This window comes from Syngnathus floridae, chromosome 19 (assembly GCF_059516105.1).
Source record: "Syngnathus floridae isolate MCC-2025c chromosome 19, RoL_Sflo_1.0, whole genome shotgun sequence".
NCBI lineage: Eukaryota > Metazoa > Chordata > Actinopteri > Syngnathiformes > Syngnathidae > Syngnathus > Syngnathus floridae.
The window spans coordinates 5,740,990-5,759,945 of record NC_142431.1 but is presented as its reverse complement, the minus strand read 5'-3'; the positions used below and the strand labels follow the sequence as shown (position 1 = coordinate 5,759,945).

Genomic DNA, 18,956 nt, shown 5'->3' with positions numbered 1-18,956 from the left:
AACAACTGCCAAATAGTGCACTCCATTTTCGCCCATAATTATTCGTCAATCAGTTAATTGGCTTAATCGGTAAAAGCCGTCAATTTTCCCGTGTATTCCGACTCTCATTAAGCTCTTCCAGACTACTCGGGGAAGGTCGGCCGGCGCTGTACGCGGTTATGACGGACCCACGCTGACAACCGTTGCACCCCAGGCTGGTAAAGGTCAGCCGTCATTGGGATTCATTCCAAAGGGGGCACAGAGCTGGCAGGAGTCTAAGCTAGTCCAAACTCTCACAGATAATGACGGATTCTTTTATGATATTGGCTTCCCGCAAAAATTGTCTTCCTCAAAACTGCCGCGTCAAAAATAAATGATCTTTTTTTTAAATAACGCCCCTAACACGCCCTATAAATTGTCATCCGCAGCTGCCTGAAAGCAATAGACTTCTTTTCCCTTTCCCTGTGTGTGACACAAACACACACTCGCCCCAATGCAGAGCCAGTTCATCACGCTCACTGACATAGCGAATTTAAAATGCCGACCTTGACACGTCTCGGCGCCTGGAATCCACCTTCACTCATCACGAGGCATCTTAGGATGGCAGGTGAGGCCGTCGCCCGGGCCCCCATTTTTTATTTGGACATAAAAAGTCATAAAAGACAAGAATGATGGATGCTTTTTTGAATTTGACTGCTAATCATATGTCTCCCAGTTCTAATTAGAAACTTGTTTGCATAAACCATTACCACCTGCTTGCCCCCCACTAATTTGATGCGTGTAATTTTTATGGCTCTGTGTGTGTGCACGTGCATGTGTGTGTGTGTGTGTGTGTCAGCAAATTCTCTGCAGTGAGAGCCTTGGAGGCGAGCCCAAGTGTTTTACTCCCGTACGCACTACTAGCTTCCTAGTCGGTGGTTGTTGAAGTCGAACTTTACTTGGACCTTTTTTGCCACCTCTGCATTGAGGCGGGCAGCCATTTTCCAAAATAAAGCGAAAAAAAACTTACTCCAGTTGCACTTTTTCTTTCTGGATTTTCTAAGTTTTACTTTGACACACATGCACTGCTAGCAATTAAGATAACACAAGGCTAACCCAAACGCCAAGCCAGCTAGGCACATTTTACTTTTCAGTTTTGCCCACTTTAGTCAGTCCTTCATCTCCGCATAGCACTTACTCAGCCTCTGAATTGCTTTTTTGCCATCCCACTCATAAAACTCAGGGGGCATATTTGCATAGTTTCTGGGGGATTGCTACGCTATCCTAATGTGCTATATGAGCAAGCGGTATATTGCTCAATGCAATTTGACGGCGCATCTCAGCAGTCGTTCAGTTTCAATTTCTCGGCTCTTACCTACGCTGTATTTATTCCGAGGCACTTGACCTGCGCTCATTCATCATTCTATTTTGCAGTTATCGAGTCATCACCAATGGCCTTATACTGCTTATAGTTGCATGCATTATCTATACGGTGAAGATTTTTGCAATTCATATCCACCTACCGGTAATTGATGCCACATGTCTCTTTTTACTCGACTTCTTGAGCTTTGAAATGTTATATTCATGGGCTAGTGAAATGAAGAAATAAGAAGCTTGTGAATTTAAATGAGTTAAAGACGCTGGTTGAAACGGGACGAAACTGAAAATTTTGTGCGCCAACAACGCTTTACAATTAACTGCGGTTTCACGGCACAAACTGGATGTTGACCTGGCGCAAGGATTTGCGCTCGTAAATATGGAACAGATTTAACGTTTACGATTGTCCGCCTCGACCATCTGTCCTTTGCTGACTTTGTTCGAAAGCAATGCCGCTTTAGATCCTCCTCAGTAGCCGAAAATGGTTTTGCAGGTGATAAATCTCTGAGCCTTGATGGAGTCCTATACAAGCCTAAGTGCTTTTATTTTTCATTTTTTACAAGTAATGGGAACGGGAGATTTAAAGTTGGTAGAAAAAATAAAATATGCCCTTTTTTGCTGAGGTCTGTACCAAACACGCAGCATCTGGCTGATGATTTGCAGGCGGTGGCAACTCTGTAGTACCCCCAGAGTTTTATTTATGATGTTTTATTCGAACACGTTTGACCTCATAAAACCACAGTTGCAGTGATTTGGATATTACACTTTGTCACATTTCAATCATATTTTGATGAATCGCTCAGTGCCAGACACCAGCTCACGCTCATTTTCTTTTCCTTTTTTTTTTTTTTTTCTGCTGTGTTAAATCGGACTCTTTCACATCCGTCCCCCAAGGAAAAAGCTGAAAATACATTGCAAAGCACTCGCCCGGCCAAGAAAATGGCCAGTAAAGCTGCTTAGAGTTTATTTGTGGGCAAAGTGTGGCGGCAACAGCTGCTGCTAAATCGGAACGCTTTTCGACACCATATTGCTCGGCAAACTCGTAATTGGGGTTGCGCAACGTCGATTGGCCGCCACCTTTGTTGTCATTTTTTATAAGAGCGGTGATGTCGCTTGACAGACAAAATTTTATGTATTTATTTATTTCATTTTCTTAGCTTTTAGCCCAATTTTTTTCATCATTTTGGCCATTTCTTGTATCACAGCTATAAAATACTCAAATAAGATGGCTTTGGTAACAAAAAGTAGAGTCGGTTTATCCCTGCATAACATTGCATGTGTCCCCCACGGCAACACACATGAATATATTGTGTGGCGTTGACATAAGTAAAACATATATTGATACCGAAGATATATTCATGCTTATGCCGGAGTGGTCATGTTAGTGTAATCCAAGTCTACCTCAGCTGAGCTCCATGTATAATTCAGTGGTGGACCTCATCTCGTGGCATATTGCCTAGCGAGCCCGGCCTCGCTGATAGATGACCTCTGTTGCGAGAAGACTCACATCCAAGATTGAATCGGTAATGACCCCCGTGTGGCACTGAGTGGGCGGGGCTAGTGGCACAATCCATATACGGCCGTCCCAGCTGATACGGTTCTGACAAAGGGATGACGGGCACAAAGACGCTCAGTGTTTCAAAGTCCAAGGCCAGATTGGGTTTTTGTCATTTTAAAAAAATGAAATATTTAAGTTTGTCTCAGCTCCTGAAGGATGAGCCTGCGCAATTATTAGAAAAGATCAATACTGGTAATTCCCCTCATCATGAAAACAATAACCTGCTTCAAAATAAAAAAAAAATAGAAAAATCACTTTGAAGTTTTATTCATGTCACGGAAACTCATCATTAAGCTAACTTTCAAGTGTTATCTTAATATTCCCTCCTTGGCAGCCTCATCCTGCGGTTTTATATTTAGCCGTTTTAGTGTTCTGAACATAAACCTCATTATGGCTTTCAAACCTAGTTGAAAAGCTTGCCTTTTTGTTAAGTCCCAGTCGTGTATTAGCCTTCTGGAGTGCGGCCCTCTCACAGCTCTTATTTTCCATCATAAAAATCCTCCTCGGCTTGCCTTCCCACCCGCCCGCATGCGTGCACGCCACAAGAGCAGCGCCGCTTCCGTCGACCGAGGTCACTCACAACAACAACAACTGCAGCGTTCGGGAGCAAATGTTCTGATTTTCGGAAAAAACAACACCAACGATGAAAAGGCAGAATATGATGTGGGAACTTGCAAACTCCCGATAACCTGCTGCCTTGGCGAACTGACAACCCCGTAAAACATAACAGCTTTTTTTTTTTTTCCGCGCCTCTCTCGAAACCCAAAATGTCTCTCGGATGAGGCATGTTTCCAAAAACCTCAACGCAAACAAGTCCTGCTACTCTTGATTCAAGTCTTCCTCAAATACCGTGACCTACATAGCTGAGATTTTTTTTTTTTTGCCACAAAGATACAGTCTGCTTTGGAAGAGTGGCTTGGAAAATGTCAGCCTTTCCCGCCATCTACCGTACGTTGGACATAGCAATCGTTGCTATGGTAAACGAGACGGGCGACTGTCAGCCGGCTTTCCCGCTGCCAGGCGAATCCCGTCAGGAGCACTTTTCTCTGTGCCGAACTCTCACAAGAGACTCGGTCGGCCATGTTGTCAATCAACGCCCGCTGCGAAAGTCAAAGATGCTCGGTATTATTCTAGATTGCCACGGTACACGCCGTGGGATGATAACATGCGCGGCGGAGCAACGCGCACACACATCTGCCAGTCTGGATCTCGTCACACGACGGCACCCGGTCGCCTCGACGTGGCTTTGTCAGTGAAGATGACAGGGAAGGTTGCTTCATAAACGCAGCGTGCGTCCATCTCCGGCTCCCCCCTGCTGCTCGGAGATGAAGGAAAATGATGATCGAGGATTTTTTTCCGAGCTCGCCGTATCACCTTGAATTGCGGCTGCCGGAATGACGTTGACTGCCAAACGTCTTGCATGCTTTGTTTCTCCATGGCTTAGACCCAAAAGCTCCAAAAATATTTGCCCCAACTAAACAAACTCAACACTTTGTGTGTTTCCGCAGGGCGCAACTTCAATAAACAAATCCAAGGGGTCTCGGAGAAGTTGCTGAGACAGTCCGGGAAAGGTTGGCAAACGCTGAGCTGGCTAGACAGGACGCCATCAGGCGGACTCCGGAGTATGCTAACCATGCTGTAGCTAACGGAGGGGAACCGTTCTGGCTGAAAGCTGGAGAGGACTCTCCGCGCTCATATCGACTCAGAAGTTCTTGCTCCATCACTCCAAAGATGCTAAAGTTGCATTCCAAGTGGTGACGGGACACGAGTGGACCGTCAGGCAAGCAGCCCGCTGGGTCGTTTTGGGGAACAAGCACATCAAGGAGGCAATTTGAGGTCACACCATGCGGCCTTGGGCGGGTTCATGGCGTTGGATCACCCTGGTGCTACTGGCCTGGGGGACGCTACTCTTCTACATCGGCGGCCATTTGGTGAGAGACAGCGAGCACCCGGAGCGGTCCAGCCGAGAGCTCTCCAAGATCCTGGCCAAGTTGGAGCGGCTCAAGCAGCAGAATGAAGACCTGCGGCGCATGGCGGAATCGCTCAGGTGAGGAGGCAACTTGAAATATTTTTTTTCCCTTTTGGTCCAGCGATTCAATTAAAAAGCCACTCTTGGGCCCATCAGTCATTTTCAAATCCGTAGCCATGATGATTTTTCTTGATTTCCCTCAACTTGATCCACCCCTTGATTGCATCAGTTTATTTTGCAAGTCAAGCGGCCCTCATAAACAAACGTGACTTCATCAAAAGCCAATCAGCGGCGGTGCAAAATACTTGTGCGACAAACAAAAATGGATGGTCACACTCCTCAGCAGATTTTATTGTGGCTTTATTATACTTTGGCAGACAACTGCGTTGTTGTTTAAGCCCATTAAGCACGCAGCGTCTTTCTCACATTCAGGATCTGCGTAATGGAGAGACAGATGGTTCTCTCCGCCTACTCCTGCATGCTGACAGCGTTTCTTTTTTTGCACATTAACAATAAGTCCGTGTTTTGGGCGATGCTTCGATGAGCGCGTCGGTACTTCCTGATGTGCGCTTCAGATGCTGCCATCGCCGCATCTCTCTGATATCCCCCATTCACTTTGATGTGCGGCTCTCATCAGTGTTCCCGATCACTAAAAATCCACACATGCGTTGCCATGGGCAGCTGGTCCCCGAATGAATCTATTTTTTTTTTTGTAATTATTCAAAATTGGCCCAGCAACAAAGGTTGAATTCATAGCATTAGGAAAAAGTCAAAACAAGAGCGGCTTTGAGTCCACCAACGTCCAGATGGGTCTCTGACACACTCTCTCTGCTCGTTGCTTATTATTATTATAATGAAAACACCCATTTTGAACTCAAGCTTGTATTGCGGTATACAGCAAAGCCATCCAAAACACCTTAAGCCTCATGAGCCTGTTTGCTTTATATTCTTAGCCTCGAATGTTGTTTTTCCTCGCTACAGTATATCCGCCGAGCTTGGCTCAGCTCTGAGTCAGAGCAGTCGCATTTTCTCTTCAGCTCCAGTTCGAGCATGTGGACGAGAACTCCTCCAGTACCTCATCCAGGAGCGCCTATTATCCTTAAATTACCGTCCTAATAGACGCAGAGCGAGCATTACTGCACTGCCCATCACTGCCCCCCCCCCCCCTCCCCGCTCCTTTCACCACCAAACTGCTGACAGCGCCATGGCGCCCAGCCAGACTGCCGCCCGCAGACCTTTGTGACAGACCCACTGACTCGGTACCAGCTCACTCACTTTGTGATTGACTAGCTCAGCCCACGTTTGACCCAATTCGCTGCCTGCGATGTCCCGCGGGTTTGGACTGGTAGTACACAACTGCGTCAGTGTCAACAAAATGAGACACTCTTAAAAAGCATCCCACTGACTTCAGATATTAAAAAAAAAAAACCTTTCTGGATGGTTCCGTGCTAAGCTCGCTTCTCTCATTGAAATTCTGATCCATAAAAGTTACATTAATGGAGTGAGCTTGGACTTCAGTGTGGACTTATTGAGAGGAGCAACCCCGCTGCGTGGCAAATGAGTTGCCGATTTGAACTTATGCATCAAAGAGCAGAATTACGCACTCAAAATACTCCAGGTCATGTTTACTTGAGCTCATTTGATTGTGCGCGTTATTGATTTAGGCATCGCGCGTTATTAATTTGCGCAGGATGGCAAAAATAAAGCCTCAAGACGTCGTTTATGTACCACGGTCAATTAGTCCGCTGCTAATGAATGCATCGTTTTTCTCTTCTATAAGCTTCCCCGTCATTTAAAAAAAAGAAAAAGAAAAATGGAAGGACAATTGAACTAATAGGTCAGTGCCTCGAATTCGTATCGCCTGCCTGGCCTTTGGTTATTCAAGCTATTAGCGAGCGCCGGGAACAGCGCCAACCTCCCAACGAGCCAGCAGCATTAATGAGAGGTGAGCAAGGGGTCGAGCGGCTCAATCCGTCAAGGCCCCGCCCTCTCCGCAGCTGCCACTCACCTTCAGACGCCGAGCCACGACGCGGTAACACTCGACGAGCCCCGGCGGTGAGACATCGGCGAGAGCCGAGGGGGTGACGCTGACAGCTGTGCTGAGCGATGATCTCCTGATTGATCCCCGGGTATGTCGGCGGAGGTGATGCGGACGGATGCTGTGAGGACAAGTGATAGACGATCTGGCCAAAAGATCAGAACGCCTACCATGCTGTCCTCGGTTCTTTTAAAGTACTCGTGAGGTTAAAAAAAAAAAAAAAAGATTTGCGCTCCCAGGGTCCCTGTGATGGTTTATTTTGAGCATGCTATACCGTAGATTTTGATTTCCGCTAATAGCTAACAATCACATGAGCTCGTCTAGCATAACATTTGGCCACCAGACCAAAAAAAAAAAAAAAATCTGCCACAAGATGTGAACAAAGGTCAACACACACACACTGGGTCCATTGTGAGTGTCGTGCGGTCTGTCAAGAAGGCCAGATGTGCTTGTCGAGCAATTTAGCATGCAAATCAAGAATGCACCATTCCAAATCGCCTTCGTCGAGTTTACGGTCACATTCTGGAGACAGCAAAAGGAACAACCGATAACCGATTTTGACACAATCCGGATCGTCAACACACAACTTCATTGTGTTTGCTAGAAATTTCACTTCTCATGCATTTTAAACCAATCAGATACTTTTTGACTGGTTTTCATGGGAAAGCCAAACTTTTCTGCCCATTTGTGTCACGTATCGTGGCCCCTCTATGACCCTAAATGGGATGATGGATGGATTTTCACGATCGTCAGGTACCTGTGTGCCATAGCAGCTGTTTGCAGCTTCTCCAGAGATGCCATCTGGGATCATTTGGGCAGGGTGTTTCCGAAGCCGTGTCTGATTGGCTGTTTAACCGCTGCTGTGGATTTCGAAGGACGCTTTATCTCATTCGGGTGTGGTCGCGTTTCGACAGGAAATGCATCTGGCTTATATTTCAACAAATGCGTGTCACTCAAGTGGACACAGAGGAGGGAGACATATATTTTTGACATTGCGTAATAAAATCGATACATGCTCCTCCCCCTTTTTTCTCAGTTCCTTTCATGGCGTGGAAGGCTGTGCAGCAGGAAGCACCGTTGCAACTTTAATTTCTCGTCTTTATGCCCGCCAGCGACTGATGTTCGTCACTCTGGGAGCAAATTGAGTTTGCACGCCTTGATGACTCATTAACGTGGCCTTTGCAGCACTTTGCCGATGCCCCTGTGTATTTTGGCACATTCCATTTTTGTAATGGTTTGAGGTAGCAGGGATGTTAAGGGGGTTATTTTTTTTGGATTATAAATGCTATATCATTAAGCTATAGAAATTGCTAATAACTGCTGAGTCATCGCTCACTAATGCGAAAATCATCTGCGACCTTTCAAAAGTTGACCTTTTCAGCGCCACACAAATCAGGAAAAAAAAGAGTCTCGGACAATATTAATGTTACGAGACGGTGAGGAATATGACGGGGCAGAATTTGCAATGAAGCTGTGTAGCAGTCTTTTGGAATTTCCCCCGTATGGAACAGATAACGGAATCTTTTATCTTATCTCGACACAGCTAGTACTTCCCAATCTGGAAATACCTCCAGGCAGCATTATTCTGATATACTCGACCATGGGAACATGAAGTCAGAACATCCAGAAAGAAAGATACATTCAAAAAAAAAAAAAATCCTATTGCCAGTCAAGGTAATGCATTCAGATATCCATCCGAGGCAGAATTGAGCAGTGCATAAATTGACATCTCCAAAAAAAAGAGTTCAGTAGCGTTTTGTTGTGTGTGCAAGTTTTTGTAAATCATCTGTTGTCCAAAGAAAGCTCCGATATCAATTCCCTCCACCTTTTTTTTTCTCATGCGTGTATGAATGGGAGCTCCCCTTTCTCCCTATTGCATTGAACCGGATAACCGTATCCTCGTCGTCATCCCTATTCATGAATAGAAGTCAGCGGGGATTTCGTATTTGGGCTCTTGCGTCAGTCCCCAGCAAATTTCGATTCCATTATTCAAGAAAGAAAAAAAAAAACAGTGAAGGCGATACCTTGTCAATGCAATACACAGCGGCGGAGCTTGTTAGATGTATTGTGATCAAGGTTACAGGGACGGGAATTCAAAGTAGAATTTGTGACCACATCAGTCGGCCAGCACTCTCTCGTCTCATTTTACTTGGTAGCAGTAAACCGTTCCCAAAGAGTCGGCAGTGTCCCTTTTTCAGACGCCGCCATTTATTTATTTTTTCCTCTTCTGTCTTTCACAGTTTCGAACCCCCCCGCGGAGCTTTTCAAAAGAAAAACATTTTGCCCGCCCGCCTTTGTTGACACAATGTTTTGCTCATTATTTGTCCTTTGAATACATCAGCAGCAAAGTAAAACAATGTCTTCTCATTTTCTTGTCAGATTTGTTTCATCCTTTGAAATACGCTATCTGACAAATACATGCGAGTCCAGTTACTTATTTGATGGACTATCAAGTAACCAAATCCCTTGACCGGATTCTGCTGGTTTTCTCATATCAAATAAATATGGTGATGTCATCCGAAGAGCTGTCTTGAAAATGCATTGGTGGGGGAAAAAAAATGGAATAACTGACTAAGCAGTAGGATGCTAAAGTTTAGAGAAAATCAAATCAAGTCAACACAAAAAGCTTTTGATGTGTTTTAGGTTTAACATTTTGTAAGTAGGGTATATAATGGCTTCTTTCTTTCTATCACGGCCCCTCCCCTTTGGGGTCTGCGGAAATATGATAGCGTTGTATTCGGTTTTGCTTTCCCAGTACGTATTACGTAATCGCGCTCACTAACAAAATAAATTGCGAGGAATACAAAACCTCCTTGGCTGACGGAGCAAAGTGGAATCAAAACAAACTCTCTGTGGTTAATGTCATTATTGGATTGCTTTTGTAGCACGGGGGGAAAGAAAAAAATGATACTGCGGGACTCATTAACCTTTACAATTTGGGCCGGTGTTGACAACTGGCACAAATTGAACAGAAGAAAAGAAAACCAGGTACAGCTCTGGTGACAATTAAAGTAATCATTGTATTTAGTGCTACATTATGTGTGGTAAATTTTAATTAGAACCACTCTGTCCTTATCTTTATTATTTGCCATTACGGCGTTGAAGAAATGTTATATTGAGTCTTAAACAAAATGTCTCCCTTTTTTTTTTGCTGTTCACCAGGATACCCGAGGGCCAGGCAGAGGTTGGCTCCGTGGCTGCGGGCAGACTACGCTCGCTTGAGGACCAGCTGACCCGAGCCAAACTGAAGATCCACACCTTCCAGAAACTGACAGGAGACGGTAAGCAGCAAATGTTTGAGATTCACGAGTGTGACGCTAGTCAAATATTAAACCGGCGGGGGGGGTTGTGTGTGTGTTTACCTCTAAGCAGTGGTCAGAAAGTGCAGCCAAGCTGTCAGGTGAGTGGCGAAGGTGCGAATAAAAGCGGAAGCACGGCCAATGCCCCCAGTGGCACGAGCGAAAAGGGAAGAGAGGAGACAGACAGAGAGAAAATAAAGAGGGACGTGTGAGCGTGAAGGGCAGCACAGGGTCAGCCTTTCCATCTCGCCGCGGGGGGAAGACGACGCTAAAAATACCCTCTAGCTTTCTTTCGCCAAGGAAGGGAAAGAGAGAAAAGAGAATGCCAGATAGCGCGTATAAAAAAAAAAAAATCCGAGCTGGAGGCTGTCTTTCCTTCTGCCTGTTTTTTTTTTTTTTTTTTTTTTTTGGGGGTGGGGGTTTCTCTAGGCAGAAACCAGACCAGGCAGCTGTGTTATCCATGTGTGCTACTTCACATTGTTTGGCTGAGGCTGGCTGTTGTTCGAAGTATATGAGAGAAAAACCACATGAGGAGCTTGGGAGAGAAACACAAGGAGGCGGAAAACAGCCATCAAGGGCTCCTTAATGAGGTCAAAGCTGCACCTAGGGACACAAGATGAAAACTCCAATGGTTCTTTTCGGCAACTTCGGAAACTTCCTTCGTTCGCTCATGTAATGTTTTGCACAAACATTCTTAAAAAAAAAAAAAAAAAGAGAAACCCTGTGGCATCTTCTTCCAATTTAATTCCCCTGTAAATGCTTTGAAGTCATTTATATGTCACTTATTTCAAGTGTCATCATGTTTTTATTTTAACTTTTTTTTTAATATATATTTTATTTATTTATTTATTTATTTATTTATGTTCCTCTTTGCTCCGGTCTCCCCTCTGCAGGCCCGGGGCCCACTCAGGAGGAGCTGCGACGCCGAGTGGACAACGGCGTCAAGGAGTTTTGGTACTTTGTTCGCAGCGAGGTGAAGAAACTGGCCAATGTTGAAGTCAGCGAAAGGCAGAAATACGCGGAAACACTCCTGACCCATTTGGGAAACCAGCAAAGGTGAGCACAGATGCCTCGAATCTTTTATCACCCTCATAAGATATTTTTATGACCTTGCTGACTAACAAATTAACCGAGCCCGTACAAATGTTTACACACACCAAAGTCCAACTCCACTTCTTATATATTCATTATCAAAAGTAGTCCTGCTGTGAATAATCCGTCTCTCCACTTATCAAGCCGACGTGCTCGCAAGTCACACATCTCTCACGCAAATTAATGAAGTGGAGAAGTGCAATTTGCCATCTTGCACTCCTGCGGGTGGCAAATTGCAATTTGAGCGACAAGACCCTCGGCTCAATCTTCACATCGAGCACGTTTGTGCACGTTTTGGTGAAAAGTTTGCGAGTAATACAGGCACGAGCGGATGTCGCGTGGTTGCTTAGAAACAAAAGTTCAAAGGTCACAGACTCACGCTTTCTAGATGGCAGACTCCCACGGATGAAGAAAAGCCCTGGTGCAACTTATCCAAGTGATTCATTGTAATCCCGCCGAAGTGGCTTACCGATGCCATTGTCTTAGTCATTGCAGCCTAAGCTGCTTTGCAAAGACTGAATCCTCAGACCTTCGTGTCGGTTCCCTTTTTAAGTCGCCGTAAGTGCTCCGGGCAAAGGCTAAGAAGGCTCCACTCAAAAACGTTTAAGTCCAATTGTAAACGTCGCGACATCAATCTCGGCCAGAAGCATGTACAGTACATTTTTATTTTTATTTCTTTTGTTTTTATATGATCCTTTTGGACAACTTAAGTGCTTATGTAGCCTAATGGATGCTGCTCGACACATGGCGGTGCAAAAATTGGTGGGGCGGGAAGAACACAAAAGGCCCATTTTGCTTTTAACAAAGCAGAAAGAAGCCCATTGATCTCTGTTGTTGTTCCTCATGCACTGGCTTGTTTCTTGTTTTTCTACAATTCTTCGGCTCGACTGAAATGACACATTTGTCACGTGGCTGATGTTCTGTATTTGATTCATGATAGTCACCTTGTTTGCTTTGGCTCCCCACTTAGTGGCTCCTCGTTGGCGCACTCACGATCCATGCTTCCAAATTCCAATTGGGACAATGAGTAACACTGAAGTCACGGCCATATCCACCGTGCTCCATTTTTGCTGCACTCGTCTTTGGACGAGCTACCAAATATCTGGATAAGAACTCTCAGACGCACAGACTTTGACTGATTTGGGTCAAAGAAGTGAGTAATAAATTACGCTTGCATAAATGTGTGTGTGTGTGTTTGCCTATGCCTTTAGCGGAATACATCAGCGCTTACGCTCCGGGACAAATTGCGGAGAGGATGTCCACGATATTTGGCAGCGCGTGACATCAACACACATTTGCTGTCAGAGTCTCGCAGATAGGATTCATCCCGGAAAGAGCTCAACGAGTGCAACATCGTGTTGTCAGTCAGCGAGATACAGATAAAACATTTGGAGCCCGTGTAATATTCTATTTGCATCATCGGAATATACTTTTAGGTTTGTCCAATGCCCCGCGGAGGAGAGTAATAAAACCCGTGCACCTCCGTCTACCTGCTGGGGTTCAAAGACGGGAATAATAAATCTGCAAGTTTATTTTATGTTGATTTAATCGGCGCGCTGTTTGGCAACTTGTGCGTGTCTGCGCCCGGTTTGAAATCAGGAGAGATGAAAAAAGGGCCAGGAATGAGATCAAAGACGGCGCCGTTCGCTTCTTGTGCAAATATTCGCTTCGCTTTGCAAGTAGCACAAAGACCAAATGATCCGGCTAAAAGCGCGAGCACGTCGATTCGATTCACCCGTTGAATCGGTTCCTCCACCAAGCTCGTATCTCAAATTAATGTGAAATGATTTATGCTTGAATATTTGGGTTGACAGTCATAATGAAAGTTTGGCACCCCTGGTTCTAAGCACTTGTTGTGGTTTCAGGTCCATCATGACAGACCTGTACTACCTCAGCCAAGCAGATGGAGTGGGCGAGTGGCGGATGAAGGAGGCCAAAGACCTGTCGGATTTGGTCCAGAACAGAATCACTTACTTGCAGGTACTTAGAGACTATCTTCCTCTCTCGCGGCACGGCAAAAGCGAGGGAGACCCTTGCAGACAGTTCTCTTAAACAAAGGCCCTTATGTGTTTTTATCACCATCTTTCACACCCGCTTGTCTCATCTGCACTGTGCATAACTGTCGGCGCCGCTTTCCCCTTATAAGGTGGCAGGTGAGAGGTGTGATAACGCGCTGTCTCGGCACTCTAATTCCTGACTGGTCGGACGCTTTATGAAAACACGGCGCGCAAAAAAACCACAATAATAGAAGGGCACCAGAAATTGAATAAATCACAGCTCAGCATAGCGGAATAAATATTAAACGCGGTGGCTGGTGTTACCTGTGTTTGTTTATATTCCCTATTTTCAAGAATTTTCGGTTGTAAATTAAATGTGTGTTACTTGACCAATTTCACAAATGCTTGAGGGGTTAAATTCTACACACACGGTGGTACGAGGACGCTCACCCCCAGCCGGCACGCCGGCGTTCCTCCCCGGTGGCGCCGGCGCCGCGCTTCAGGTGCCACGCTGGGCCCCGCAGCATTAATGAGCCGACGTGTTTGATGAAGAGGACCTAGTCAGGCCGGCTGGGCGGAGACGGCCCCACTAACAGCTGCTGTCGCCGCTGCTGAGGGATCGCACCGCTCCACCAGCTGCCATTACTAATTTATCACACACACACAAACACAGACACGGTTACGCACAGATGGGCTCACACTAACATACACACACACAGACACACACACCTGTGCCGGGCTTTTTCCACGTTTGCACAGAGATGCCTGATGCGAGTCTCTTGTTTTAACTGACACACACACACACGCAGGAAGCTACACACTGCCGGCCGTCTGCGCCACCCGCGGTATTCTCTCCCCTCGTTTCCGATTTAACTAATTCCATGTCTGCATGCTCCATCTGTCCACTCGAACAGCGAACATGGCAGCTCCTTTCGAGAGTCTTCTGTCAAACAAGCTTTTTTTTGCCACTTTTGCAATTTTGACTTTCGCTCCTTGTCACATCAAGCTGTACTCGGAATCGTAAAAAAATGTTCCGATACTAGGACATCAATACTACTTCACCAGCCTGTAATGTTAGCTATACTTTCAGAAACTGCTGATTAGACAATCATTTTTGGTTTTAGCATTTAAAAAATGTTTCCATGTCCCCGAACAGTTCTCCCGTATTTAAAAAGGCAAAATCAGCCTCGGGTTTTATGAATTTCATTGCATGAGTGCGCTTAGCAGATCAGCTTACCAGATCTGTTTGCGTGAGCAATTAAGCGTGTGCCCATTTTTTTGCACACGAGAGCGACTTTGCAAAGTTAAGGCGACAACAAATGTCGAGCGATATATCTATTTGCACATTATGAAGAATTAATCCCCTCCATCTGTTCAAGTGGGCGAAGAATCTGTCCCAGCTTTGTATCGTTGCCATGCGGGCTGTATGCACATATCTTTTGATGTACATTACATGTGCATCACCCGTCAGATAGCAAACAAAAATAAAAAAGACTGCCAAATAAAAGCCAGCAGGGAGTTTTGGTCGGTGTCCAATATCGAGCAAGTGTGTTGGTTTTATTGCCAAACAAAGCCGTATGACTGCATCCTGGAAGTGTATTTGCGCCGGGCTTTTTAGTTTACAGCCAAACGTCCGGTTTAAGACTCGCTGGCAAGCGAAGGTTGAAGTCATTTGAAGTCTGCCTTTTTTTACAAGCACGTTCATTTGAGTCGGCAACTTTTTTTTTTTTATGGAGCACCACAACTAATAAAGTTTGTGACTGTCAATCTAAATCCGGCTGCTGATACAAACGGCTTGCTACTTTCGAGCCAGCTCGTATCGAAGAAACATGAGCGATATCGTTCGCCAGCCAACTCCAACCGAATGAAAAAGTTGTCATTCAGCAAATTCTTTGCACTGACTCAACAGCGCCTCTGCTGGCCACAGCCAGGTAGCGCAGCTTTATTGTCCCTCAAGTGCTTTGTGATTAACAAAGTCCATCCCACGCATCAACAATTAATATTTTGCGCAAAAGCCCTTTCCGCTTCACTTTCCAATAACTCAATGCTCTCGCACATTGAGTTCCCGTCAACCTTTTCCTGCCACAACAACATCAAGTGGTTTACCCAAAGTGAATCATTGCGCTTCTTGTGCTTCACCGCCACTCCACGTAAACACAGGACGCCCGCGTAAACATGACAGCTGTTATTCTTCAACCACAAGCTTGAGAGTTATTCCACCTTCCAAGGATACGCCGGCGGTAGGAACATGTAAATGTCACTTCCTCTCCAAGGTCAGTCGAGTATGAAAGCCGAGACAAAAGCTCCTCACGAGGCCTCTACTGTAGATTATTGCTACGCGAGCATCTCGGCATGATCACAAGTCGGCACACAAAGAAGGGAAGTTTGACTTCAACCCCCACCCCCTCACCTCCTCTTCCTCACCCTGCTACTAAATGCGAGTGGAATACTCCGAACCTTCCTTCTGCAGCTGCAGCAGCAACTCTAATGAGGAAAACACTCCCATCAGCCATGTAATTGCTGTTTAGGAAGCCGGTTGGCGCGGGTGATCGCCGAGTCGCTCCCAATCACAACCACCTCGCTCCGCTACAAAACAACTAGCTTTGCTGCTTTTTGTATTTTCTTCCCAGAGTGTCACTTGATATTCCACACCCAACACTTTTTATCATAGGAAATCTTATTCATGAGATGGGAAGGGAAAGTAGGGTTGAGGAAAGCAAGTCTGGGCGAATCAGTATAGTGAAAGCCATTAAATGCCACGTTACACTCAAATGTCAGTTGTCATTTGAATATTGTCATAAAAAGGATGTTATATCCTCCTTTGGATGGCACCACAACGGCGAGGCACTCTTAAAGCATCGGGCCACACATTGGCTGTCAGGTTGAAATATGTATAAGCAAAAAAAAATAAAATAAAAATTTGTCTGCCTCCATTACCTAGTTTGACATCTTTCGAGCACACAGTTGAACTTGCATTGCCGGCGGTCTATTTTGAGCTAGTGAGTAAAATGAGCTCACGAATATTTATGGAAGCAGACCTGTGTGTGTGTGCTAATTGGCAGAGGGAAAAAAACACACCATGCCCTTGTCCATTGTAATAATGGAACATGTCACCAAGTGGAGCAGCAAGGCCCGTTGGTGCTGCTAATGATGTTTTTTTTTTTTTTTTTAATAGTTTCCGCAGAAGCAGAGATCAATGGCATGGATATAAAAAAACATGCAATTTTCTTTCAGCACATCCAGTGAAAATAATAAATCAAGAGTAATTTCATTTATTTTGAGGCAATAAAGTGTAAGGTAGGATTATCAGAGGGAGCAAAAGAAACAAACCAAGGTTGGAAAGAGCTTCTTGTACAATGAAATAAAAGTAACATAACAAACAAGATCAGTCGTCGCGTGTTATTAAAATTCACAGGTCGGCTCTTTGGGTGAGACGAAGGTCAAGCAATAAAAGCAGATTCTCAAAACAATGTGTTTTTTTCTAGAACCCTACGGACTGCAGTAAGGCCAGGAAGTTGGTGTGCAACATCAATAAAGGCTGCGGCTACGGCTGCCAACTCCATCATGTGGTCTACTGCTTCATGATTGCGTACGGCACCCAGCGGACGCTCATCTTGGAGTCCCACAACTGGCGTTACGCCCCGAGCGGTTGGGAGAGCGTCTTCCTCCCCGTCAGTAACAGCTGCACCGACCGCTCTGGCGCCACCACTGGACACTGGTCGGGTACGTACAAACACCTTCCCAAATACTTGTTAAGCTTTCATCGTATTCTCTAGCTGAATTAAGAGTCCCTTCTTTTCTGCTGCTACAGCAAAAAAAAAAAAGGTGTACGAAGGCAGGATAATGCAATTCCTGTAAAAGCACTTTGGCAGCTAATGCATGAGCAGAACCTCACCACTCAAGGCTTTCATTGCCGAGAAATTCCCACATGAGAGTCCAATAAAAGAGTGCGAGCAAGTTTATGTTGTGGAAAAAAAAAATTTTTGTCCGTCAACTGTGAACCAAGGCTGCTTCTCATCCAAGGATGCCGCACAGGTTATTAAGTTTGACCGAATGGTTTCCTCCATTGAGTGGCCAAAGGTTAAAACATTGTTACATCACAGCCGTGTCTTGCACTTGTCCGGCGCACTTAATGGCGAGAGAAATTGTATCAAATTTGTGGAGGATTTCCTCTTCCCCCTTTATTGCCGCTATACTCGCAAGGTGCCCTTAACCCCCCCCTCCCCTCCACGCTGTAAAAAACGCCCACTTTAGCGAGCCGCTAATGGCGTGCGCGTGCTAGCTGAGATGTATTTACTTTGCTGGCAGAGAAATACAAACCTTTTAAAATGTCTCTCCCAGTCAATCGGCCGTGTGATGACGAACCTCGAAAGTGAGGCCCGGCAGGTTAAACCTTTTTTGAAGTCCACCAGTAGCGAGGTTAAGTGGAGTTTGCATTCTAGCTAGCTCTCATGCTACATTTCCACCAAACTGAAACAATCTAGATGACTTTTCTTCCACGTGGTTATTTATGATGTCAACCGATATCGGTCATGACAAAAGAACACGCGGGATCAGATACGCCGCTCGAGCGACTCCATTCGAAGCCATTTGTAACCCCGGAAAACTCGTATGACAGCAGTGTTGTAAACCGAGGACATTGTAAGGTGAATGTTGTGAATTTTGTTTAAGCCTCCCTGATCGGGATCCAGAATAAAACAAAAACAGGCAGTGGCGGGAAAAGTGCAAGATGCTGCACTTTTATGGGAGGACTGACACGTGCCGCTGTCTAAACACAGCTGGTGTTTACCGGAAAAAAAAAATTCAGATCAACAGAATTGTCTGCCCACAGCCAAACAAACACTTTAAGAGACTCCTTCCTTCTTAAACGGTTTTGATGCCCTGGGAAATATGAAAAGGGCAGCAGACCTGCCTCCTTAACATTTTTTTTTTTGTTTTTTTTGGACACACCGTGTTCAAGCTGGCTTATTTGTACGATGAAATGGAATGGCTCAGACAAAAAGATCAATGCCTTGATAAAATAGGTTGCGAATGTAGCACGGTCATTTATTAGTATTGAGTTACGAATTGAAGGCCTTGATATGATTACCAGATAGTCTTACGATTTATAAGACGAGAATAAAAAAAAAGTGTTTGCCTCTGCGAAAGTGACAAATGTGAAGCGTTTGCAAAAGACGATAAGTGAATCGGAGGCTTTTTACTATCGGGCTGCGACTGCCTCGCTATCACTTTCTCTCTGGTCGCCTCCTTTCAGCTCTTCATTTTTCTCCCAGCACCTCATTTGACTGGCGCTCTCCTGGGCTCTTCCTTCTTATCTGCCGCTCTCGGGGTGCTTCGCCTCTCTTCTCCCTCTGCCTTTCATACGTCCTTTTTCGACTATCTGCTCTCTCTTTCTCCGCTATCTGTCTTTACAGCCTCCTATAGATCCATACACGCCATCTGGCCGCCCCGAGCCGACGGCTCATTCACTGCCGACATGTTGCGTTCTTATTTTCTCATGGGGGGGGTTGTCTCGGTCACCGCGGGGAAACTCGTGACACATTGGCCTTGCTAATGTAAGCCTGTTGCTACCTGACGAGTCCCCGTTGTCGCGCGTGTTTCATTAACAGTCGGCGAGTGCCATCTTGGCAGCGAATGAGGCCGCAGGCTTAAACGATGTGCTGTTAAT

At 45.4% G+C, this 18,956-nt stretch overlaps 1 protein-coding gene across 3 annotated transcripts in view; it reads left to right on the top strand.

Moving 5' to 3' along the window:
• fut8b (fucosyltransferase 8b (alpha (1,6) fucosyltransferase)) overlaps nt 1–18,956 on the top strand; it is a 99,559-nt gene that overhangs the window by 67,408 nt on the left and 13,195 nt on the right. For all 3 annotated transcript variants that reach the window (XR_015854258.1, XM_088361016.1, XM_088361015.1), the window contains 5 exons: nt 4,402–4,940; nt 10,063–10,181; nt 11,093–11,255; nt 13,157–13,271; nt 16,774–17,011. Coding sequence is in view for 2 of the 3 variants with exons in the window: in XM_088361016.1 (XP_088217142.1) it covers nt 4,738–4,940; nt 10,063–10,181; nt 11,093–11,255; nt 13,157–13,271; nt 16,774–17,011 (838 nt within the window). In the remaining variant the exon portion in view is untranslated. The remainder of the gene's footprint in view (nt 1–4,401; nt 4,941–10,062; nt 10,182–11,092; nt 11,256–13,156; nt 13,272–16,773; nt 17,012–18,956) is intronic.